We start from the raw sequence: 19,876 nt of genomic DNA, 5'->3' as shown, positions 1-19,876 counted from the left end.
ACAACCTTTTCACCATGTTCCAACACAACATCTACACTGCCACTGATGCTGCACCAGTCAGTCTATCAACCTCACGATTATTCGATTTTTTTCCTATTCATTTGGAGCAAAGACCCCAACCAGGTGAAAGCAAAACAGTATTTTCACAGCTATAAATAAAAAACAGTAATACAACTGCAGGTTATTATTTCAAAACCCCAGTAAGTGATTTTACTCGAGATGTTTTACTAGCTAGCTCATTATGTGGTGACATCTTGAGTTTAAAGATATTTCTGATTTTAAATTACATGCTTTTAAATTTTTAAGGCATCTGGTATTATTCTCAGGTATTACCCATGTGTCTCATTGTGGCCAAAAGGACAACTGTGTACTGTTCAAAAGAACTAATGAATATTATCAAAATAGTTAACAATGAAATGTTCATTAGACAACAAAAAACGCTGTCTGCACACAGCAGTGAATACAAACCTAAATGCATTTGATGTGTGTCAACTTCTGCCTGATTGGTAGTGAGCAAATAAACTCTATATGGCAAAAGGCAGCAGTTTCTCAGAATGACACTTCTAGTTGACTCATAAATAAAATGATCGAAACCTGTAATTAATATGCAAACAGTATATGCTGTATATGCTAATGTGTTGGATTTCCATTAAACCCCTAATCAAGAGATATCAGTATCTCTGCAGATAGGGCTCCCTGTATCAATTATGATTTCATTTTTATTTGGATACACTGACAATTACAACAACATGTTGAATACAGGGTGCAACATGTTTCAAGACAGTCCTACAATTAAAAAAAAAATGAAGATGGATCTTTACCAGGGCAATATCAGTAGAATCTCCAGATCTCAGCTATCCCTGTTTCAGTTTTTACACAGACTATCAAATGCTCTCCTCTTTCTCTCCCCTCTGTTTCTCAAAGCAAAGCATTCAAATTGCATTCAGATGTTTGATTCCAAGCAAGCTTTGGCAGATAGCACCCTTGCTCTCAAACCTCATGTTAAGACATGGAGCGCGGCGCAGATCACAAGCATCGAGCCTTTGATACTACCAAACCTTAGAAACGTCAACAAGTGTCCGCCTATCTCTCTTCCTCTCTTGCTCTTACCGTCTCCTTCTCTTTCATGTCCAATCTAATTAATTCTGAAGCTCTTTTTTCTTTTTTTTTGCGGTGGTCTTTCATGATTACATAAATAACTATATGATTTAATGTTAGCGACCAGAATATAACCCCCCCCCCCATCCACACCTCCGATTCCCATGGGTAAATATTAGCTTGTTTAATTTAAGCGCATCTTCATGTCTGTTTTAATCACTTCTCAAGTTTAATTGAAACATTGTCCATTTGAATTTAAATTTAAGAGTAAGGAGTGCACCCCCTGCTAGGCTACCACAATCACTTCCTTCAAAAAAAGAAAAGAGGAAAACCAAAAACACTGCTGCAGTCATTTTAATTTATTAAGGTTTTCACATTAGTCCAAGAGCAGATCTTAGCCCTGAGGTCGATGGTGCCCTTGAAAAATTGTGTCTCGCCAAAAAAAATTTTTATTTAAATTTTTGCTTCCAATCATGACTACTAGGCAATAAATCAAAATACAAAATCATTAAATAATTTTTAAAAAGTAGTACTGCTGCTGCTACTCCTCCTCCTATTACCACTAATTATAATACTATTCCCTTTATATAGCCACTGTTAATATATGTTAAACACATACAAAGTCGGGCTGTGCCATATACAGCACAGTAACAAATCTATGTAGCACTAGTTGCTTATAGGAACATGGCTTTACAAAGTGGGCTCAAAGGGAAAAATAAAACAACCAGCCAGTGGGTAGTTTATCACAGAGATCTGCGTATGGTGAGTCAACACTGCCTTATTACTGACATGAGAATAGAGAGTCCAATATTTGTACCAACAAAAGATTGCAAACAAAAATAAGCATCCATGGGAGCCTAGGGTATATTCTTCTTTCTACAGTGCTCAGACAAGAGGTATAGAAAAAGAAAAATTGGAGATTCACATACTGAAATAAATACAGACAGGAGAGGGAGAAAAGACAAAGTAGACTGGGGAAATGGGTGAACTGAGTTTTCATTGGAACCCTGGGGATGTATGTAATGAGTTGGAGAGAAGCATGTTTGCCTAGTCTGGTTTACACTGAGAAATGACCCTGTGAAACACACAGTGTGGCCCTCTCACCACACACACATTCACACAATCACTGACTTGGAGGCAACCCAGGCCAGCAATGTTGACAAAAGAAGTAGAAAAGGTGGTGGTGTATTCAGTAAAGAATTTCTACTATAATGCTTGGCTCGGCGAGGCATTCCTACAGCGTAACGTTGTCCAAAATGTGGCATTGAATTGCTGTCACTACTTGATACTGAGACAAGTCTTATAGTTAATGGGACACCGAGCTGTTAAATAAAATAAAAAATCACAAGCTCGATGGCATCATACAGACACTTCTTGTCACATTTTAATTGAACTTTTTAACACAGTGATTACAGATGCGTTATTAATGCATTAATCGCTAGCACTTAAATCTGATGCTAAACCAGGACTTGTGATTTATTCGGATTGAGACAAGTGTCACCATTGCCACAACCAAGCAAATGCCAAGGACCAAGGACACCTTGTGTGGATCATTTGCACACTAGCTGCTTTGCAAAAAAGCAGTGTTGGACTTCTGGGAGTATAAACACTGCAACCTAGCATGAGCAGATATCCCACTCTATGTGAGACTGCACAGCATTTGTATCTACTGTCCCATATCTTGAGAAAATATCCCACATTTTGATTGGCTTCGGTATTCTTGTTGAGTGTCTCAACAAGAAGTCCTTGCTGACAGTCTTGGTAGCTATAGCAATAAGTAATAGGGATATATATGTGAGACACCGTAGAAGACAAAAAGCAAGACAAAAATCAAAAGTTACGCACTAGGAAAAAGACATTTAAATAGAACAGACTATATGTCCTCCACGTGATCAGTGTCAATCCTTTTAACCCTCTCAGGCTCAAATTAAACTTTTTGTTGCTAATGCACAACCAAGTCCTGCAGTGGTACTTCTGAGTAAAAAAAACTCATAAAATATGTATGTGAGGTAATCAGGTTGTTAGTATTTAACTGTTGCAAATCTGCAACGCCTGCCTGGAGAGGGTTAACTGCATCCAACCACCTTCTTCTGCTCTGACAAAGATTGATGCAGAAAGATGTAGTTGACAGAAAGTTGAATAAGCTAAAAGGCTTAAAGAATTTCAGTACAATTCACGCAATATTTCCTCGATCTTTTCTTAGAATAGACATTGCCAGCTTGTCAGTCTTAGTCTGATTTTTTTATGTGATTTTTTCTTTTTCTTTTTAAGAGCTTAGTGGCTCGATGAAACTTCAGCAGACAGATAGAAATATGTTCCAGTGGGTAAATTACTGCCTGTCCCAAGTTTGATGGCAGTCCTTCACACATTTCAATTTTTTCCACTTAATGTCAAACTCATAGTAGGATCCAGTCCATGATTATCTGTGATTTAACTTAACTTTCTTTTTCTTTAAAAAAAAAAAAAAAAAAATCTGTCTTACTTTAGAGGTGGAGATTCTTTCGAGAAACACTGAACAGTCTTTGAACTTTAAGAGAAGCCTTGAGAAAACCGACTCGGGCAAAGGGAGAACACACAAAGGAAGGCCATTACTTCAACTTGAAAGAGACCATTGGAGCCGATCTGCTAGCATGGTTAAAGGAAAACACTGGGAAGTGAAAATAATAAGTAATATGCAAGGCCAAGAGACAATATGAAAATTGTGTGGTGTTGTGTTCACAACAGTGCAGGCCTGCTTGTTATCCTCTTAGATCATGTGCACATTAGACTCAATGTGCCCATGAACACGTGTTCTATAGTATAACCTTTTGTATGGCTTACCAATAATAAATTCATAGTGGCGACTTTGTTTGAGGTGGTAGACAGTTTAAAGTCCTCCTCTTGTCAGCTGCATTCCAATGCCTGATTTAATCATTAAGATATAACACTTATTTATATCACAGTTATCACTCTGTATTGTAGTCCTTGTATTCAGTTGTGTAGAGCCAGAACTGACTAAACATATGACAAAGTCTACAAGTGGATTTCACTTCCCTTCCCAGGCAAATTAGTGTGATGGTTGAGCTGTTTCCACATTTCACCCATCACACTAATATAAAGACAAAGCTATTCATCAAGCCCCTTGTGTAAAACTTCTCCAAGAAGCTGTCCAGATTGACTGGAAACAGCATTTCAGACTGCACTGTGCTTACCACAGAAAAACAGCAGAATAATCCTTTTTTTTTTTACTTAGCAGTAGCCAGATCAGTTCTAAATTACTCACATCACAACTACAACATATGGAAGAGAGTGCTGTTGGATTCAGAGAGTCAAAAACCAAAAAGTCATAGGGAAGAGAAAATGATTCTTAGTAACAGAACATGCAAGTATAAAACAAAATTCTGGGCATCATAGCTCTGCGTATGCGGTGGCTCTGATGAATATGCTCATTAGTATGGCTCTCATGACAGATCACTCCATTAATAATCTACAGCTATGATCATGGCCTTGACTGAGAGGGAGGACCACAGGGATGTTGCCTCAGAATGGAGCCCTGTCACTTGCAAGAACCTTAATAGCCATGTGAGGCTGCAAGAGTGCGTGCGCTGAAGATAAACAGAATAAAAAATGTGTATTTTCAAGACGCAAGTTTAGATAGACGTTATTATGAGTCTCATTCAGAGAATTCTTTTTGTATTTATGAAGGACAATTTGTGTTTGTGTCAACTCAAGGGTGTGCACCTTATTAACCGAGGCCCCTGGTGGCTATTTGAGTCTCCAGGAGCGGTAGCCAATTATTGAAAACACAAAACAATATATGCATGGGACACACTGTAACACAACACAGTGGTAAATAATACATTATCATATCTACCCTTTATGAATTATAAATCTCTCCATGTTGACAACTGTTCACAGCAGGCATATATTTATTCATGTACATGTAGCTTATCTCATTGTTTTTTGACAACGTAATTTGTATGATTAATTCTATACCATGAAAATGTTACACAGCCTGGGGGTTTGTCAGCAGCGGCATGGCAAGACTAAATGCAAGCTATGATCGCCTTTGGTGTTAAATAAAAAGCACTTTATATGTGGTGTGATCACAACTGTGTCCCAAATTTAACTGATGGTTTAATATTTTCCCTTGGCAACTCACTTGGGCAAAGCCTGCTGCTGATGTAGCCAAAAACAGCAATTGAAAATTTTGTCTAAGATATAAAATCAGGGACTACAGGGATTACTAAGCCATTTTCCATTTTCATTCGGATTCTCCTGGCTTTTTAACCTGTTATTTTTCGGTGTGTATGACAATTTCATGAACCACTCAAAAAATGCAAGATATTTGGAGATTTAATCACAGACATGGGAAAACCGGACACATTAACACAGTCATAAGAAACAGAACGTTTTCATAGGACTCCGCAGTCCTGTGAATACCTACATCATCATACAGCCTATGATTCAGTAGCTTGTAGAACAACAACGAATAACTTGAAGTAATAATTGTCTGTGTGACTTTATCAGTTTCTCATATCACTGTGGAAGATTTTTGACCCAACACTATTTTCCACTGTTGCCTCATTTCATTGTGTTTTGTACAGCTCTCTGAAAGCCCAGCCATAATATTTTGAATCAGGTTGAGGTTTGGCCTCTGACAGGGCCATTGCAACACCTTAATTCTTTTCTTTTCACCCATTTTGCTGTAGATTTGCTGTTGTGCTTGGGATCAATGTCCTGTTGCATGACTGAGCTGGCTTGGGGTAAACACTTTACTCCAAAATGCCTTGGTATACAAACATGTTCATGGTCAAGTCAGTAACACTAAGGTGCCCAGCTCCCTTGGTTGCAAAACAATTGTTCACCCTTCCACTACTGTGCATGAAAGTCAATAATTTGGTCTCGAGAGGTTTTGTGATTTGTTTAGATGCAAGTATGCAAACCTAAGCTGCATTGCTGCCATTTTCTTTTTAGAGGCCGGGGAATTCTCCCAGAAACCCTTCCAAATGACTCACACTTGTTCCACTTTTTTCCAATGTTACCGTCATGAACTTTAACATTTAACATGCTAACTGAGACCAGTCAGAGATGTAGCTCTTGGGTTTCTTGCAATTTTTTTGAGTGCTGTACAATTTGATCTTGGGGTGAATTTGCTTCCACCCCTGGGGAGGTTGTCGCATTGTGTTGACACTAATCTAAATGCTTGAGACCAGCAGCCTGCCCGAACTTTGCTGATGATCCCGTTAATCAAGAGTACTGAAGTAGAAGCATTTGGCTCTCTTATTTTCCATGAAAGCAGTAAAGGTACTGCACAGACTCCAGTGAAAACCTTTTTCATATGACTTCATGTGTTTCTGTCAGCTATTGATACTGACAACAAAATTCTAAGAATTTGTAATAAACTCCATGATACTATAACATATTTCCTGCATTCCACACTTCCCCCACTAAAGTTAAGTAAGACTTTGAATTATTTACTTCACTTCTACATAGAGACGAGGAAACGGAAGTGCCGGTGTCTGCTGCTGAATCCATAAACACTCACACTTTACCAATAGCCACTCAGTTGTCCATGGCTTGCGGCCATGTGCTACGGACTAACATAAACACATTTTTTTTTCTCAGTTTAGAAATTATGTTGTAATGCATTTGGCCTCTATCGCTTGAAACATAATAGAACAGTACCGTAGTTGTTTTCCAAAGCAAATTCAAGCATGCATTCAATAAAAACCCTTGATGAATGAACCAGAATGCCACTCAAACCACGCACTAGGTTTATCACCAAATATCACTTAGAAAGTAAATACACAGACCATATTAGCAAATCGTGTATTTTATACTTAAATAGGTAATAATGGCTCAGTTTCCTTACCTTGGCTATCTGGACACACCAATTGAGCAATAGCTGTGATCCAATGTTGTCTTTGTGCTCGTGGACATAGTCGAGCAGGCATCCGTGAGGCATCAGCTGTGTGACCAGCTGGATTGTCGGACTCAAGCAGACACCCAGCAGTCGGACCAGGTGCGGGTGCTCCATGCTAGCCATGATCAGAGCCTCCTGAATGACACAGATATACACTCAGGCATGTGGAGGGTAATGATTACAGGTGGCTGTTTTAATCTGTAACAGTATGTCAGCAATGTTTATTTCCAACAGTCGTCATTTTCAATAAACACATAAAAAATATGCTATTTATTAGAAACATGTCAGATTGTGTGATGGGTATGAGGTAAACTGTGCCAAAACAATTTGGCTGCAGAAAAGACTGAAATGTATTTATTTGTGTTTTTCTTTCTACTGGTAATATTTTTTTATTTAATAATAAAAGAAATGTTTTTTCTTTTAGTTCTCCAAATTGTGAATGGATAAGAAGATGGCACTTTTCACAGCCTGAATTACAAGTTGAGTTTCAAGAAGTATTTTCTTACTGGGAATGCTAATTACATACCTGAGGAGACCACTACATTAAAAAAAATGACTAGGATCCTAGCAGCACATCTCTCTCTCTCTCTTCACATTTCTATTCATCTCTTCCTCATAGTTCCTGTCTGTTTTTCTTTGTCTGCAGGGACATATTGAGTGGAGCAGCACATGTGGCATCACCCCACAAGTATAATAAGCTTCCCTTTCACTTTAGCCAAAGAAGAATTTAATGCTAAATGATGTTTTTGTACAGCCTCCCTTTTAAAATAATACACCTGCATTAGGACACAAGCCTGAAAATTGTGTTTTCAGCACCAATTTTATATTTATTCTGATGTCTTGTTTTAGTCTACAGTGTGACACTCTTTTGAAAATAACCTGGAAACAGCCTTGGCTGTCTGGTGCGAGTGCTGGTTCTGGCAACTCCAGCACTCACAACGCTCACTGAACTGGCACACCTGAGACTCATCTTCACATCAAGTCTCTTCACTCCATGTTCAGTATCCCATGTGATACATGTGTGATGGCCAAATTCTAGCTCTTGCATTTTGGTCTCTAAACAATTTAGTTCTTTTGTAATGCTCCTGTACTTCAGGTCAACTCCTTATTATTACACCAGTTAGGTCTCCAAGCCAACTCATTTCTGAACCTTGTGCCAGCCTCTACTCATGGCCTGCTACAAAGAGTCAGCTACTCTGGACTAATGCAGTAAACTTCAGCTTCATATGTAACAAAGTTTCTGTGTCTGCTTTTAGATGAGCGATTTAAACTAAAACAAATGTTATTGTAGCTTGATGTTGTTCCCTTTCATCTGTCAATATTTGTTGCTGCAGGGATTCCATTAAACAAAGATTTCACTAGTTAAAATCAAATTTGTAAGACCATGAATGCTTTTATGCCATTGTTTTTCTTGGTGGCCAAGAAGCAAAGGCAACACACAGATTTGGGTATCGGCTGTGTTTTGTGATATTTACGTCAACCTTAATGTTAGCTCAGACGAGCCTCTTGAACACACATTTATCATAGAATAGAATTAGAATAGAATTCAACTTTATTGTCATTGCACATGCACAGGTACAGGGCAACGAAATGCAGTTTGCATCCATCCAGAAGTGCTTTAGTGATATAGATATATTACAATATATATTAGCAATAATATAGATATGTGAGTATATTACAGAAATGGGTCTATTATGGTATGTTATAATGTACACGGTATGAAGTATGTTGTGAATATTCTATAACTATAAGTATGTACAGGCTGTAGTGAGTACAAGCTATGTACAGGATATGAACAGGATATAAATATGAAAAACTATACAGAATATGAAATAAATAACTTTACAGAATCTGGGATATACAGCTATACAGAAATGGGAACTATGCAAGTTGTAAACAGTTGTAGGATTAAAAATTATCGAATGTACAGAATGATTATTTACACAGAGCTATACAGTAGTGCAGTTAAGATAAGTGAGGGTGTAGATAGTTTCTACAGAGGCTATATAAAGTGCTAGTGGTTGTGAGTGGTGGTTCAGTCCATGTTATTATTGTGTTTGAGGGTACAGTTGTCCATTGTGGGTGTGTGTATGTTCAGTCCATGAGTTTAACGTGGGTCAGATGTCAGGAGGCAGAGTTCAGGAGTCTGACAGCTGTGGGGAAGAAGCTGTTCCGGTACCTGGTGGTCTTAGTCCGGAGGCTCCTGTGGCGCCTCCCAGAGGGCAGGAGGGTGAAGAGTCCATGTGATGGGTGACTGGGGTCTTTGATGATTTTCCCAGCCCTTTTCAGACACCGCTTCCTGTAGATGTCTTTTATGGCAGGAAGTGGTGCTCCGGCGATGCGCTGGGCAGTTTTCACGACCCTCTGCAACGCCTTCCGGTCCGAGGCAGAGCAGTTCCCGACTGTTATACAGTTGGTCAGGATGCTCTCGATGGTGCAGCGATAGAAGTTCACCAGGATGTCTGAGGACAGGTGGTTCTTCCTCAGAGTCCTCAAGAAGAAGAGGCGCTGGTGAGCCTTCTTGACCAGCTTGGAGCAGTTGGTCGTCCAGGTGAGATCCTCGGAGATGTGGACTCCCAGGAACTTGAAGCTGCTCACACGCTCCACAGCCGTCCCCTTAATGTGGATGGGTGGATGTGGGTCAGCATTCCTCCTGTAGTCCACGATGAGCTCCTTGGTCTTCTCGGTGTTAAGCAGCAGGTTGTTTCTGTCGCACCACTCAGCCAGACGATCCACCTCCTCCCTGTAGGCGGCCTCATCGTTGTCACTGATGAGGCCAATCACCGTGGTGTCATCTGCAAACTTAATGATGGTGTTGGAACCATCAGCAGGTCTGCAGTCGTGGGTGATCATCTCTGACAGTGTCTTGTCTTCCCCCCTTATTTCTTACTTCTTCTTGCTGTGTCACCAAAACTGAGATGAACCACTCTCACAAAGGTAATTTTTAAACTTTCTCTTTCACTTCTATCAGTTTGATAAGAGTTTGAATGTTTCTTTCCCTAAATAAAATTCATACTCAAAACAACATTTCCTCATAGGTCAGGCTATTCTGCATTCTTTCATGATTGTTTTATGGCTTGTTTGTGCATGTGGAATGTGTCAGAATATTCACTGTGGGAACAGAGAACTAAGATTCTGAAACATATGTATGTTTTTTGGAAACTGGTGCACATATCTTCCTGTGTTATCGAGGACTTCAGTTTTGGACTGACCATAACTGATTTCTGTCATCTGCTGAAGTCAAGCTTTAGATGGTCTAAGGGTGTTTTCACACCTTTGCTGCCTAATCAATTTAAATCAAACTCTGGCTCATTTTCCCTGGTGAAGTTCATTTGTGCAATCGCATTTGGTCCGGTTCACAACAGTTGAACTGAGACCCTTTGGAGGCAGTGATCTCAAAATGAACTCCAGAGTGGTGATCAGACCACAATCCAACTTAACTGCCAGATGTATGCTAAAGTTTGATCTGACCATCTTTGGGTAGCTAAGTATGTTTTGCATTCTGTTACCTTTTACCATAAATATTCAGAGGTCACAAAATTTAAACTAATCATCTTATATTACTTCTATTGCTCCTGCCCTACACCGAATGGTTGTAGCTTCGGATGTGATTTCTTTAGGAAGACATTTTGGTTCACTTGGTGTATACTTGGAGTCCAGACCTCCCTCTCCCCAGGTATCTCCTCCTACTCATCCAGGGGAACACAGAGGCTTCCTAGTCCAGCTGAGGGACATAATCTCTTATAATATCCAACACACTTTCACGCCTCCACTTGGGACAGCAACTAGTCCCTGAACGGAGTGGACACTTTACCCTTTAACGCTGAACACCATTATTGTCATTCCACTCCAGTGGGACTTGGGGACAACCACCTGTTGAAAGCAACAGAACCACATCATCTCCAAAAATTTGAGACGAGATCCTGTGGATCTACTGTACATCCACTATATGTACAGGTACTAAATGGCCAAACACCTAACGTACTCCTGAAACATCTCCTATAGGGGGAAAAAAAAAAAAATATATATATATATATATATATATATATACATATATGTGTGTGTGTGTGTGTGTTTAAATTTCTCAAAGTTATTGAGAAATTTAAAGCAGGCTTAGGCTACAAAAAGATTTCCCAAGCCTTGAACATCCCACGGAGCACTGTTGAAGCGATCATTCAGAAATGGAAGGAGTATGGCACAACTGTAAACCTACAAAGACAAGGCCGTCCACCTAAACTCACAGGCCGAACAAGGAGAGCGCTGATCAGAAATGCAGCCAAGAGGCCCATGGTGACTCTGGACAGGCTGCAGAGATCTACAGCTCAGGTGGGGGAATCTGTCCATAGGACAACTATTAGTTGTGCACTGCACAAAGTTGGCCTTTATGGAAGAGTGGCAAGAAGAAAGCCATTGTTAACAGAAAACCATAAGATGTCCCGTTTGCAGTTTGCCACAAGCCATGTGGGGGACACAGTAAACATGTGGAAGAAGCTGCTCTGGTCAGATGAGACCAAAATGGAACTTTTTGGCCAAAATGCAAAACGCTATGTGTGGCGGAAAACTAACTGCACATCACTCTGAACACACCATCCCCACTGTCAAATATGGTGGTGGCAGCATCATGCTCTGGGGGTGCTTCTCTTCAGCAGGGACAGGGAAGCTGGTCAGAGTTGATGGGAAGATGGATGGAGCCAAATACAGGGCAATCCTGGAAGAAAACCTCTTGGAGTCTGCAAAAGACTTGAGACTGGGGCAGAGGTTCACCTTCCAGCAGGACAACGACCCTAAACATAAAGCCAGGGCAACAATGGAATGGTTTAAAACAAAACATATCCATGTGTTAGAATGGCCCAGTCAAAGTCCAGATCTAAATCCAATCAAGAATCTGTGGCAAGATCTGAAAACTGCTGTTCACAAACGCTGTCCATCTAATCTGAGCTGGAGCTGTTTTGCAAAGAAGAATGGGCAAAGATTTCAGTCTGTAGATGTGCAAAGCTGGTAGAGACATACCCTAAAAGACTGGTGGCTGTAATTGCAGCAAAAGGTGGTTCTACAAAGTATTGACTCAGGGGGCTGAATAATTACGCACACCCCACTTTGCAGTTATTTATATGTAAAAAATGTTTGGAATCATGTATGATTTTCATTCCACTTCTCACGTGTGCACCACTTTGTGTTGGTCTTTCACGTGGAATTCCAATAAAATTGATTCATGTTTGTGGCTGTAATGTGACAAAATGTAGGAAAAGTTCAAGGGGGCGGAATACTTTTGCAAGCCACTGCATATACACACTAGCACCTTTTTCACAATATGTTGTACTGGGTCAGAATGTCAGAAGACAAATGCCAGACTCACACTTCTAGAAAATTCATCATGTTTACCAGTATAGACTGAACTGCCAAAGATCATAGGACCCCTTATTCTGTTTAAGGTTGAAGTTCCTCTTGAAGTGAACAGCAAGGTTCCACTCAGTCAAAAACAGTGCAATTTTATTCAAAACCTTGACATCAAAGTGACTTCGTACTTTGAGATTGTCAGCATTCTATGTAGTAAGCAAAAAAATGTAGTAAATAGACCAAGGTCAGATTGCTGCAAATCAGGAATATTTGCCTTTAAATATAGAGCAATGGTTTCTTTGTGCTGATGTTGTGTATTATGAAATCTTTCTGTTATACTCTACAGTATGTAGACACAAAGCAACTATACCTGAAGCTTGTAATATTGCATATGATTGCAACATAAACACTAACAGACCCCTATTAATCCCATGGTATAGAAACTCTCCAAAAGACAGAAACAGGCGTAAATTTGCTCACCTGCAACTTTACAACAATTGAAAATTCATCATCGGGTGGGTAGGTATACGCCAAAATACACAAGACAGGCAGGTGTGGCCGTTTGCTTTTACTGGGGAGAGAATCAATGCATAAAGCTCCAATGAACACTAACAGAGAGATGCAACCACTATACATTTTAGAACTGATATGGCTCATCTATCACAATGCTTACATAATGAGGTCCCTGTTTACATGCCAGTGATGGGTATAGTTACACTGAGGGTAATGGCAAATTGGGCCAAAGTCTTTGACTGACTGGCTTTTCCTTTCTGCCTGCAGGATTCCGTACAAGCAAATTTATATTGTGGTGTTTACTTAGCACTGCAGTGGGGTATCCTGTAATCTGTTAGCCCTGCATCCTATTCAGATCCCTTCTGTGAGCTATTATCCAGAAAACAAAATACTTCCACAGCATCCTAAAGAGCATTTCTTGAGGTTTCTATATATAAAAGAAGTATATACAAGAATTATACTAATTGAAAAACACATGACATGAGGAATTGTGACAATAGACTTTAAAGCCACTAAGTGGAGAGGTAGGGGCAGTAGTAGTTGTAGTTAGGTATTGTAAAAAGAGAGAGAGAGAGAATATGTCTGTGAATAACAAACCCTGTGAACATCCCTTTAGGCCCTGGAAAGCACTACTGTTGGGCTGAGATAACAGTTATATAAAACACAAAAAGGGATTTGCAGGGGTTGTTCTTTTTTGTACACTGACTGTATAAAGTTTACATCCCCACTGAATTGTAATTTTGCTGTTACAATTAAATACAAGCATTAGGAAACACTGTTTTTACAAACTTGTGCTACTTCTGTAGCTCGTCATGAAGGTAAACTGAAATAAGGTAGTTACAAATCTTCAGAATTGTATTAATATGTAATAATAGTAAAACAATTTCTTTAAAAAAAGCTAAACTGAAACTTTTTCTCTTTTCTGTGGATCACTGTTGCGAAGTGCTTTATAGATTGCTGCATTTTGTGCATTGTATGGATGTCTCACATTATTAAAACTGATATATTGGAGGGCCTTGGAGAATAATACCTGAGTAAAACATTAATAAAAAAGAAAATAAGATTTTAATTATCTTTAATCAAAACTAAAGGAATAGCATGCTCTAGCTGTTATCCTTATACACAAACATGCACACTCCTAAATGCATGCAGATCGATACACACATGCCAGTACTGCAGGGAATAAACACCCTTTCCTTTTGCCAAGCACTTGCTGACAGCGTTGGTATTTTATTGTTAGCCATAAAAAAAGAGAGGTTCCCTTCTCTTACTGCACCACAGGTAAACTCCTACACAGAACCAACCACACACACACGCATGTTGAAAGACAATCAATTCTCTGTGACATTCTTCAAACAGTCAGTGGCAAGTGAGACTGGGGCTTTGAGTGGCCTGCAGCTAGAAGGTCACCAGTCAGAAATCCCAGTCTGCCAGGAAAATAATGGATGGCAAAGGAAATGAATGGCACTCTGCTTTCCCTTTGTAACTACCACTGGTGTTCCCTGGAGCAGAAGCTTGAGCCCCCAGCTGCTCAGCAGTCAGTCATTAGAAGACCACTGTGGATCTAGACAGAGGTGATGGAAGGTATTCTTAAAAAGAGAAAAGAAACCCCAAAACTATTTAGGAGGTAAATTAACCAAGTTTATGAGTAGATCCACATGGACACATGCCTTTCTGCTGTTATATACGTTATCTCCACTGTTTCTATTGCCCCTACATGTTGTTATCTCATTTCTCTGTCTGATTTTCTGATTGTCAGACAACCTCCCAAAGCACTTGGAACATAAATTAAACACATATGGGATATTCATCAAAGACATCGTGATAAAAATAGAAATGCTAACCCTCCAAAACTCTTCCTTTTAGACTGTCAAACTAAGTGCAAAACATGAGTGCAAGTGGGTCGCTTTCAATGTGTGTGCGTGTGTGTGTGTGTGTGTGCGTGCGTGCATGGGTACGTGTGTTGATATGAGTTATTTCATCTGCATTGCATCATCACAGGGTAATAATTTTGATTTTTTTTTCACTCTTCCTTTTGAAATGAGCCAAGATGTGAATGTTTTATAAATGGGGCCTAGTGCACTGTGCTAGGAGCCCATGGCATGGTGCGTGTATGTCTGCATATGTAGGGCTCCTACAGGCCCCTTATGGTTTCTAGTCTGCTGTTTGTGGGGTTCAACTTTAGTTGTTAGAGATTTCACTTTACAACCATCTGTGTAGCGCTTTTGTAGGCTAGTTTAGCGCTAAACTGAAGTTAACTTGTCAGCAACGAATGCAATGTACAGCTGGTTAAAGGCCTTTAAAAGAAAAGGTCAGTGTTCGCTCCCTTACATACTGTAAGTATAAATTGCAGCACCTTTAAACAGTGTCACTAACAGGCTTTGGAACAAAAGGTTGTTACATTACATTTAGCTTGTAATTTACCTGCGTATATGTTATCTTTATAAAAGCTGAGTTTGAATTGTATTGTCAAGTCTCTTTTTTTGGATTTTGTTTTCAAGATACTCACATCCATGAATTCCACATTAGCCTTGGGTCCTGTGGCCTCATTTAGGATTTTAATGGCAACAGGGATTTTCACAGTTTCCCCCTCTGGGACCCAGATACCCTAAAGAAGAAACGCACACAGACACATACACACACACAACATGATGATGAGTCATTACACTAATTGCACAGTCACAAATCCTCTACTCACAGAAATGATGTTTAAAAAAAGTATTATAACTCCTCGAGGAACAGCAGGAATCGCAATAAATTGAGCGTTTTACACTCTAAATTCTACTTTGTCAGCTTTATAAATAACAACATTCCATATTCTCACTGGCTGATTATAAAAATGAACTGCATGCTGTACGATTAAGGTTATTTCGCCCTTCAAAAAGACTTGGGAAAAACTATTTAATCATTTTGAAGTATCTAATTTTAGGGAGGTTTAAAGTGATTTAACAGCTGCCAAAGTGGATGGAATATTTGAAAGAGGAGAAAAATGAAGTACCTCTCAACTTTTTCAAAGTGATTAAAATGTGTTCCACCTTTGTTCCACCCTTATGTGACTACACATCCAGAGTGACAGAAGGCCTAGATTTCACACTTAGCCTAAAAACAACTATCCCATCAAAGAATTATCGTCATTAGGTGATAATGACGATCGATTTGATGCAGTTTTATGTTTCCTTTTACATATAATTCAGCAGATGATCATTATTCAGCACAATAATTTAAGGGCACACTTTATGAAAGCTTGGACATCGATGTTCTAACTGGAAAAAATGGTTTACAGGTTTGTAAATGCCTCAGTTTATTAACAACACATTTATTTAAAACTGCATCTGCAAACGGGCTGCTACAGCCAACACTGCAGAATAAAATGACATATTTTACATTAGGAGGAGAAGATATCCATACACAGAATTTACCATTTTATTCTAAAATGTTTAGAAAACAAATGAAATTATTTACATATGTTACAGCCTGCTTTAGGGATTAGTACTTGTTTGTGTGTTTTGTGTTGCAGGAGTTGTGATACGGGAGGACTGTTTTGCTTTGAGTTTTCCTTTGAGTTTTTTTTTTTTGCACATACAATGTATACCATATACTTGCCTAGCCATCCATCACTATGCTACACCACTAATACAGACCTACACACACCTTTCTTAATTTATTTAATTACTTGTGATCTATGAGCGGGTTGCAACACATGAACTGCACATTGTGACAGAACATGTGACAGAAGAATCTATAGCTCCAAGTTGTTCTCTTAATGGTGAAATGCTGAGTTGAGCCAGTTAAGCATATTGCCACCAACTATGGATATGGGTCAAATCAAGGAACAGCATGTGGCCTTAGTTTTATTAAACATAAAACTAAATATTGCTACACTTTAATTAACTAACTGTGTTTTAGCTGTATGAGCCATCCTATAAAGCACTCAGTTTACAAGTTGGTCTAAATGCTGAACCTATGAACTCTCAGCTATGGAGATTAGGTACAAGTCTGATGTCTTCTGGCTGTAAAAGACCTGTCAGGGTTCTATAGCTCACCTATAAGACTTGAAACTGACTATACAGCATATCCTTACAAGTCTAGAAGTGCCTTGAAATTTCCCAGGAGAGCATGCAAGACCTTGCTTTGAAAAAGGACATACACTGATGCCACATACCTCTGGCCTAAAAAAAAGGTGCTACAATGAGAATGGGTGGACACAAAAAAAGACGAATTATAATTTCAGTGAGAGAAAGTCTGCTTTTTCTAATTTCAGATTTTTTTTTCCAACTTCTACCCAACCCTTCATTGCTCTTATGGTGACCTCAGCTACCTCTTATTTCACTGTCACCCCAGGGGTCTCAGTGTCTGCTATTACTTATTCTTTTCATCTCCCGCCTCCAGCCTTCCATCTCATTTCCTGTCATTAATGATCCTGCAATGTCCCTCTTGTCTTTTTCTCATGAAGTGAGAATGTGAACACAATGTGACATCATGGTCTCACTTTTAGTAGAGGAGCAGTTAAGTATTTGAAGCTAAAATGCAAATAGTCACCGTTAATTCACATTTGATTGTATTTTACCTTGTAAACAGTTCCAAAAGCTCCGGAGCCGAGGATCTTGACTCTTTTGAGTTCTGTTTCTTTCAGGATGCGAAGCTGGGCTTGATTGGGTGCCGTTCCACTGGGTGTTAAAGGTTCCACCAACTAAGAATGCAATAAATAAGTCAGTGAGTGCTGGAAGACAAGTCTAGAATCTACATAACAAAAGCTACTAAGATTAATTCATGATACTTTAAATTAAAACATCACAACTTATCACAGGATTAGTCCAATTGCTTGTTGCTGAGCAATTAAATGCAATTTAGCTTCTCAGGATCTCAGGAACACACTTCCATATTAGAAAAAAACAAAACAAATAAAACCCCAAAATAAAACACACCTTTCTTCCATGCAAAATCCTTCTTTAGAGGATAGGACAGTTTCTAAAAGCTGTGACCCAAATTCCAGGAAGTCAGGTAGTGAAACAGGTTGTACAATAACAATGAAACTGAAATTACTATTTAAATTGTAGAAAAACAAGAGTAATTTCATACAAAAGTTTGACTCAAATGCAACATTTACTCTTAAGGAAGGTTCCAGTGGGTAAGAAAAGTACACACACACACTGGGTGGGTGGACAAGCAACATGAACACCCAAGTTTGTGACACTGATAACTCAAGAACAAAGCAACGTAGGACTTTCAAATTTATACTACAGGTGTTTCTACTAAAAATCTCAGATGAGTTTGAATCTCAGGGTTAGAGGTCAAATTTTCTGAAAAACTTGTGACTCAAGAACAAAGCGACATTGGAGTTTCAAATTGATACCATAGGTGTATCTACTAAAATCAAGACAGCTGGTTGTAGTTACATTTATTGCCCCTGCACTTGTGGTTACAGTAGGGTTGTAATGGAATTTTTTTCCAGGAAGATAAATCTAGACTATGATGAACCATTATTATGACATTCTCTATGGTAAAAGGAAGTGAAAGCGATACTACATGGGAACAGAAGAGAGTGATGGAGAAAGGTGGATGAAAACAGAGAAAGACTGGGGGAGACAGATAATTGAGGCAGCTGAACGGGAGTTGAAATTTTTGTTGTCTCATTACTGCTCAAGTGGAGGAACAAACAGATGAAATAGTAGGAGAAGCAGAAAGATTATATCCGAGGAGGGAGGAAGGAAGATGTGGAGCGGGAAAGGAACTGTAGCAGAAACAACAACAAGACAGCGATGGAGAATCGAGCTGCTGAATTAGTCAGAGGATGCAAAAGCATAAGTGAGGGAGCAATATAAGGAGAATTAAAGGAGAGGGCGGAAGATTAGAGAGGGAGAGAGGACAGAGAGAGCCTAACAGACAGAGTGTAAATCAGCCTGGCTGTGCTTGGCAGCTTCTGTCCCTCTGGCTTATGGTTACCATTTGATTAAAAACAATAGCCATTCTTCATTTAAATGGAATAACAAATCAGCTTCTGCAGGGTGGAAACAAGTAGGCTGGGGGGCCACAAACACACCCAGGACAATACAGACGTCTTTAAAATGATCTAACCGTACACACACAAAGGCAAAGCTCTATGCTATTTCCACTGTGCTGGGAGCTGTCCAGCATTAGTGGTGCTGAAGATGTTGAGGCTGTGTAGCAGCCGAACAGCAGCAAATGTAGCTATCCACCTTCTCTCTCTACACTGCATTTCTGAAACTGAAGCAAGTGCTGCCTGAAATATACTGATCAAAATATTAACACCACATATCAGATCTTGATGAATGAAATATTTAAGTTAACATACACTATATGTGCAAAAATACTGAGTCACCTACACATTACATCTACTGGAGGACCAAGGTCCATGGAAACCATGCCATGGAGCTCTCGGTGCACGGTGTTTGTGTTGATGTTATTTGCCACTGTGCAATTATTGAATCATCAGAGCCATGGCAACCTTTACACACAACACACCTCAGCACTCAGCGACCCTTCTCTGTAACTTTATGTGGTCTTCAATTTTGTGGTTGAGTTGCTGCAGTTCCTAAATGCTTCCACTCTAAAATAATTCCACTAACAGGTGATTGTGGAATATCTAAGAGCAAAAAAAACCCCTGTGAATTGTCTTATTGTAACAAAGGGATCCTGCCGCAATATTGCACTCAAATTCAGTAAGTAAAATAATGTAATTTGTTGAAAACAACGGTTAGTGGAATCTAAAGTGCAATTCAAAATCATACCAAAAATCTAAATTAAATTGCTCAAGTGTTGCTTCATTGTTTTAAGAAGTTTATATGTTGCTATTCTATTAAAGTGGTGAGCTGGGCAAAATGACATTAAAACCATTAGACAAACATTTCACGTGCAGACTGATCTGATTAGATTTATAGTCCATCAACATTTTCTTTTAACAAGTCTAAAATTATTTGTTATATAGTGATAGGATGAGGGGGAAACTGTCATGGTCTGCGAGGGCAGACCGTATGGAGTGAGTTGAGGACCCAAGAGCAGACA

General features: G+C 39.2%; 1 protein-coding gene across 3 annotated transcripts in view; it reads right to left on the bottom strand.

Annotated features, from left to right (window-relative positions):
* Positions 1–19,876, bottom strand: part of erbb4b (erb-b2 receptor tyrosine kinase 4b) — a 343,575-nt gene that overhangs the window by 36,711 nt on the left and 286,988 nt on the right. For 2 of the 3 annotated variants that reach the window (XM_086266927.1, XM_086266928.1), the window contains exons 18-20: positions 17,421–17,543; positions 15,363–15,461; positions 6,953–7,138 (exon numbers count right to left, since the gene is read on the bottom strand). In XM_086266927.1, coding sequence (XP_086123053.1) covers positions 6,953–7,138; positions 15,363–15,461; positions 17,421–17,543 — 408 coding nt within the window. The remainder of the gene's footprint in view (positions 1–6,952; positions 7,139–15,362; positions 15,462–17,420; positions 17,544–19,876) is intronic. The other variant, XM_086266929.1, reaches the window with a different exon arrangement.

Source organism: Aulonocara sp. 'chitande type north' Nkhata Bay, linkage group LG16 (genome assembly GCF_057382095.1).
Source record: "Aulonocara sp. 'chitande type north' Nkhata Bay isolate Kocher_YH1m ecotype deep benthic linkage group LG16, A_spYH_male_GT1.1, whole genome shotgun sequence".
NCBI classification, from domain to species: domain Eukaryota; kingdom Metazoa; phylum Chordata; class Actinopteri; order Cichliformes; family Cichlidae; genus Aulonocara; species Aulonocara sp. 'chitande type north' Nkhata Bay.
The sequence above is the reverse complement of the archived record's forward strand: the minus strand, read 5'-3'. Positions and strand labels throughout refer to the sequence as shown.